General features: G+C 32.8%; 1 protein-coding gene across 1 annotated transcript in view; it reads right to left on the reverse strand.

The window, feature by feature from the left end:
• Positions 1 to 2953: 2953 nt before the first annotated feature.
• Positions 2954 to 6962, reverse strand: part of LOC113233657 (lysosome-associated membrane glycoprotein 1) — a 37493-nt gene continuing 33484 nt past the window's right edge. Inside the window, exons 5-6 of the mRNA XM_026468827.1 lie at positions 6025 to 6227; positions 2954 to 3828 (exon numbers count right to left, since the gene is read on the reverse strand). Of these exons, the coding sequence (XP_026324612.1) occupies positions 3585 to 3828; positions 6025 to 6227 (447 nt within the window). The 3' untranslated portion in view covers positions 2954 to 3584. The remainder of the gene's footprint in view (positions 3829 to 6024; positions 6228 to 6962) is intronic.

Here is a 6962-nt window from a genome sequence, read left to right on the forward strand (position 1 = left end):
TTCTACGATCAGTCTAGAAAGAGCCTTAAACAATAAAATCCAACACTAGTAACAGATATCTTGCGCACAATACAACATCAATGTCAGCCATTTGTGTCATTTAAGACGGCATCCAATAAAAACTTACTTATTGCTTGTACACGTAATATCTCGATATATAAAATGTCTACTACACCGCAAACCATCTAAAATAAAATATTTTTTTGTCAGCAGTAATATCAGAAAATGGGTAAACTTTTTTCCCTAGGTTTTAAGTTATCGAAGTTTTCTAGAGAGAAGTGGAAGTCCAACATTACATCGTTCATTCCAAATATGTTATAATAACTAAGTTATAGTCTTTCTACAGAGGTGGCCGTTTTGCGATCTAGTCCTTATGCTGATCAGGTCATTTTGGATTGGATAATGAACCATAATTAATATGCCTAAGTTTCAATGTTTACCCATCCTTCTAATATTACCAGTACCTAACTTAAGAATATTATTTTACAATAATGATTGTCAGTAAATTATACATATATATATTATTATCATTTGATATGTATATGACAATCTAATGATATAATTAACCGTGATGATTTTTTCTTTATGTCACTCAGGTGCGGCTACAAATTATACAATTATTTATTAAATATGAAGAGCATTATTACTTGTCTGTAAATAATTAATATGTCTCACATAACTGTCTTTCTTCCTTATATTTATAAACTACTGATACAAACAGGGTGTTTCAAAGGAGTAATATAAAATTTCAGGAGCTTATGAACTAGGATCCATCATATTTTATCGTGAGACTTCTTGAAATTTCTTTCAATGTGTATTATAAATTTGGCAACATTATTATTCAATCACAGAGAACAAAAAGCATCACTTTACCATAAACTTAACGACATTATTATATAAGCGACATTGGTATAGTTTGCGAAATATTATTTGCATCGATTCGTATTATGGCTTCATATTTAGAATACAATAGGGATAAAAGAGTGAGCCTTCTCGGTAACGCGCGTGCCATCTTTATAGTGCATAAAACTTACACACTTTTACGCATTGGCACTTAATTCTAGACTTAATCATTTTTATGCGGAACTAACTTTGTTGCATTAGTAAGAAAAGAGTTGGCAGTGAGTATTTTACGAAGTGGTTACAGGTTTAAAAAGATTAAAGAGATTTTGATAAAGCATATAGTGCACCCATGATTCGTATGATAGACTAAGATCATCAAGCCCATGTACCTACACTTTGAGTAAAATAAGTAATAATGGAAATAATGGAAAGGATAAGGCATTCCAAGAGAAATAGTATATCTATAATATAATAATAAAATAATATATCATATAGTATATCTAATTTATCTAGCAAATATTATATATATATATATATATATATATATATATATATATATATAAGTATATCTAGCAAATAGTATATCTTCCACTAAAGGTGTTGTTCTTATAATTATTTTAGATTTTTATTTGCTTAGTCATCTGTAATACAAAATCTGTTCCCCAGCTTTTGGGAGTTCCTTAAAATCTCTTATTTTACGATAGAATAAGTGCGTAAATACGCACCTCCATCTCACATGATGGAAAATGATGATGAGGCCGATGATGGAGCACACCTAAATGCCTATTCACTCTCGCTTTGAAAAGGCCCAAGTTATAGCATTGAAGAAACAAATCCACATGCAAGGAATTCCACTCCTTACTTATTAATGACATCTTACTTAATGACATTCGAATCAGTAAATCAAGATGGCCGTAATTTATATTCATTTCAAATTCCGAATGACTGAATGAATGTACTTTAAGTCAAAACTAATAAATATGTGCCATAAATCGAATGGATTTGAGTGTGGATAGACAAATAAGGAACGACCATAGACCGTAGTAGTGTTGTCTTACAGATTTGTCGTAGAGAAAACTGTAAAAATTAAACTGCCCAAGCGACTAAAAATCTAAAATAATTATAAGAACAACACATTCTAGTGTCACTTAAATAGCAATGTCGCCAAGTTTATTTTATAGTGATGTCTGTTCTCAATTAATAATAATGTTGCCAAGTTTATAAGACACACAAAAAAAATTACAAGAAGCACCACGATAAATGATGAATCTTAACAAAACAACCTGTGTATTTTGTCTATGTTATGTACAGTATTAATCCACATCTATATACGTAATAATTATATCTCTGAGTGACACATAGATTTATTTATTCCTAAATGGTTATACTCGCCTAAAGTAACAAAAATATCATTCATTCTTAAACCGTATGCTATAATTGTAATATTTGAAGATTTTTCCGAATAATTGTAAGCCAATTTTCTTAATAATTAATTAATAAATTTTAAGGGGGAAATATAAAACTCTAGCCTATGGAATATTTTGGGGTTATATGAGGATTAAATACATTTTTTTTACATCATTATCAACCATCAACAACATTTTTTGAACAATTATTATATAAGTACTGTTAATTATTTTTTTCTAAAATAAAATTGATATTACTGTTTTAGAATCACTAATAAATAGGGTTTCGATTCGACAAACTTTTGTTGTTTTTGTTCTTTTTAAAATAATATTACCGATATTTGTCACTGCCCGTAATGAATTTGTTGGTGATACCAATCCTCTGATTCTGTACTAATTTTAACAGCATTAAGAAATTTATTTTTCCCTTTTCTACTAATAGATAATAGAAAAGGATAACAATAATTTCAAGAATATCATATGGGTTTAGATATGTGCAGAACACAATTATATAACTTTATATATTTATTCCCGGTATTCTTTAAAATGACCAAACTTTTTGTTGTTTCTATACTAAAAACGCTTGAAACTGGTCGTACATTAAACCGAAAATTATAATTATCTCACTGATTCGTAAAGTCACAATATACTGATAACAACTTTTCTCATATCTGCTTTAAAAGTGATACGAGTCGAGATTGGCAATTTCACACATTATTAACAAGACTATAAAAGAAGAGTTACTCATTTTCATCGACGAATACTTTGCCTATTTTTGTATCCGAGTTTTGGGTTCGAAATTCAAAACTCAGAAAAAGTTTGAAATTCAAATACAAATAAAGACAAAAAGCTAATTTATAAAAACTGGATCTGCATTTGCGTTGAGTAACAAAAAAATTATATTTTAAGATGTCCGATGTGTGATTATCACTTTTAAAGTAGATATTTCATCTACCGCTCTAAGAAAATCTTATCGTCATTGGCATACATTTTGAGATCTCCGTTAATTTAGTTAAAAACTCGTTCTGAACTCCTAAAAATTACAAATATCTAATATCAAAAGCTTTTGTTTTTTTTAACAAAGTAAAACTTTTGCGCAATGAAATAAAAAAAAAGCAATTTGTTTTCTAGAGTCGCCCTATGATCGAACATGTTGCATTACGTTATTCCAGATCAATTAAGAAGTTTAAGGATCAGGAATAGCATAGCTATTCCTTATCTGTACGGACTTTAGTTTAAAATTTTACCACATTTTATTTGCGGATCAATTTTTTACATTTTCGAGGCGTCTATGTCAAATAAATTAAAAGCGAATTCAGAACGTACGTGAATTCTTTACTCCATAGTATCGTATTGTACTTTCTTCACTTTCAAGTAGCGCCATATCGCATAACCTACCAGGGTACCAGCGGTGGCTATCGCTAGGGCTGCTCCTACAGCAACGGGGGCCGTTTCGGAGCGGGCTCGAGAAGAATCGGAGCAGTGCCAGGGTGGGCCAAATTCGCCACCCTTTTTGTACATAAAGGCCTGGAGACGCATTTGGCGGAGGTAGAGTTTGGCGCGGTGGCCTGCGGTTGAACTGAAATTTAATATAAATAAAATAAATAGCGCACACACTCATAGACTAGGGAAATCCTCGCGGGTGCCATGGATACATGGACATCGACAAATTACACCCAATCTCATAAAATAAATAAACGTAGGCCAAACAAATACAAATATTTCTCCCGGCCCGGGAATCGAACCCAGGAACCCTGCGTAGTAGACTGCGTAGAGAGGCAGTACATTTTGAAGTACACATCGCTGCTTTTCGAGAAGTGACTCAAATCAAAATAAATCCTACTGGTCTAATAACATCTAATAACATCTGCATTCAGAATGTGCTAAATTTTATTGTGAAAAAAACACACCAAGCTTTTTATTGATTAAAATAAACAAGTGACAGCGTGGAGGTGTACGGTTGGTCGCCTCTGCACGTTATACATGCTTCAGTTCTTTCTAAACCATCTTCCTGATGAATTAGGCTGATTTTGAAATAAGTCACTATTCTAGAAAACCATCAACATATTAAAATGTTATATAATAATCATGATAACCAAAATATTTATTTTCAACATGATAATTATCCGAACGGGACCGTGGCCTTGTCTCTTTGATTTTTGACTAAAAATGATAGGCAGTGAGAAAACTACATAAACACAAAGTTTTAGAGAGAGCTTTCCGCTCGGACCGCAAACGCGGAACGAACGCCTGACGTCTTCTTCACATGGACACAAACCTTTCTATTACCGGCTTAATGCAATTTTATATGATGTTACATTCTTAATACACTAAGAGGGAATGAATAAATGAAATACTCTTTATTGCACATTAAAATTACAATAATAACACAAAGCAGTCATGTAAATATCACAGAGTAAGCCGATGTACGGACGACGGCACATCAGACTACATAATTTTGTTTGAAAATCGCCTCCATTGCAACGGAACAAGATACGTTAATGTGTAGCTTGATGTGCTGGCGTGTGTACAACAAGCGGCCTTATTGCTAAGTAGCAATTTCTTCCAGACTACCTTAGGATAGAAATTTAAGAGTTAGAAAAAGGTGTGCAACCAAAGAAGATCTTGTAATGAAAGCGTTTTACAAAAAACTCATCAATAAAGTAAATATATAAATAATAATAATAAATACATATATTATTAGAACGTATACATAAATATTAATACATAATAATAAGGTAACTTGTATACTTTTGTAGGACAATAAAATAAATTATATTATATAGTAATAATAAGAAATAAATTAACAAAGGAAAATTATATCACTTATACATGTTAAGGAAATGTTCCTTAACACGTCGTTTGAAGGAATCAAGAGAACGGGATCGTCGAATTGATTGGGAGGGAGGGAGAGAATTCCAAAGCCGGATAGCAGATACAACAAAAGAGATGGAGTAAATATGGGGGCATGAGAAGAGGCAAGTTTAGTACGAGTGTATCAGAGGATCGAAGAGGACGGCAGAGCGTAGAATGCAAAGTAAAACGTTCTTTAAAGTAAAGAGGCGTAAAGGGATAGAATAAAGCACAGTAAAGAAGGGAAAGTGTGTGACGGTTTCTACGCCAGTGCACGGGCAGCCATTTAAGTTGTGCGCAAAACTGAGACACATGGTCAAACTTACGAAGTCTGAAGTTAAATTATACACATATATTTTGGAGCCGTTCAAATTTATTAAGTAAGAGGGAGTGAGCCAAACATGTCGTATTTGCCGTCATTCAGCTGTTGACCGCTAAATGACAGCACATTGATGAACGCTTCAAATTGGAAACTACGACCAATCGTTATCGAGATTTCATAGATGACAGAACGGTAAATACAGTAGAAGTGGTTAGTTAGCGTCTGACGCCAACAAGTATAGGTCTCGAAAGATGAGCTCAGTCCGCCTTGTTCGCTTTGTATGGTTTTGTCATTCTTTAGCGCAAATTCTCTAAAACTGTAGAAAAACATCGTAAGTTGCAATAAATGCATTGAACTTTCAACGATATAGCGACTGTGTAAAGTTTAAATTATATTAACAATCCAGAATTTGTTACACATTTTTAAATTAGTAACTAGGAACAATCATTATCGAGACTTCATAGTGTTTATCATTTTGCTTTGTGTGCAGTTTGGCTAGGTCGGTTCCGATTGTAATCGAGGCTAAAGGAACTTCCATTGTGTTTTTTTCTTTCGTGTGTATTACGGACTGTGGTATCGATTATTGATAAGTTTACTTACCCACTTTCATCTTCAGCCAGCTCTACAATGGTTTCTTCAGGGCAATAAAAGGATTTTCCCACCGGTGTTGGGAATAACAACGCTCTGTTTCCAGTGCTTAGTGTAACTCTTCGACCTTGCTTTGCTGCGTGTTCCAGGATTCTTGCACTCGAATTGTAGGTTAGTTTGATGCTGTCTGAGTACCAGCGTTCTCCGCCTGGCGTCTGAAATGTACAAAGGCGAAAAATAGTAAAACGACAGAAAGGTTGCAAATATGTTTAAAATAGCACTACCACAATTATCTTCAGCTATTTTTATAGTAAAAATTTAAAAAAAAAAACATGTAGATAATCTTTTATCAAACGTTAACAAAGGTGCATTTGTAGATAACAATTGTATTCTCTTTTGTAAAAAAAACTTATAATCTGTAAAGATGGTATCATTTTAGAAAAACAAACGTATATATTACCTAGAGGAAGGAAAAAAATACTCACAAGTTAGACAGGCAACCACTGTAAAGTAGTTTCATAATGTGCCTGTTGTTTTGTTACGAAAAGAGATCTAACCAATTTTATTTTATCAACGTAATGATCTGACATATTGTCTCAACATAACAATCAACTTAAAAAAATACAATAATCGTTTATTTCTCCTTCCACAATAGTACCAAAAAGGTACTTTTGAAAATCTTAGTAAATATTTTACAGAACAAAGTACATTTGTGGAAAGCTGAAGCCTAAACTAAATCAAGGATTTGTATTTTATGCTCGATCGAAGATTTTAGGTCTCCAGGCCTCCCAACTCAGATTAAATTACGTCATTATATTCTTAAGTAATACATATATATAATATACAATATATAATATAGTAGCGTCTTATACAGAAAAGACGACACGTGCAAGTGCGTGTGTTTGTGTGTGTGTGTGTGTGTGTGTGTGTGTGTGTGTGTGTGTGTGTGT

This window comes from Hyposmocoma kahamanoa, unplaced genomic scaffold (assembly GCF_003589595.1).
Source record: "Hyposmocoma kahamanoa isolate Upper Pololo Valley unplaced genomic scaffold, ASM358959v1 79, whole genome shotgun sequence".
Lineage (NCBI taxonomy): Eukaryota > Metazoa > Arthropoda > Insecta > Lepidoptera > Cosmopterigidae > Hyposmocoma > Hyposmocoma kahamanoa.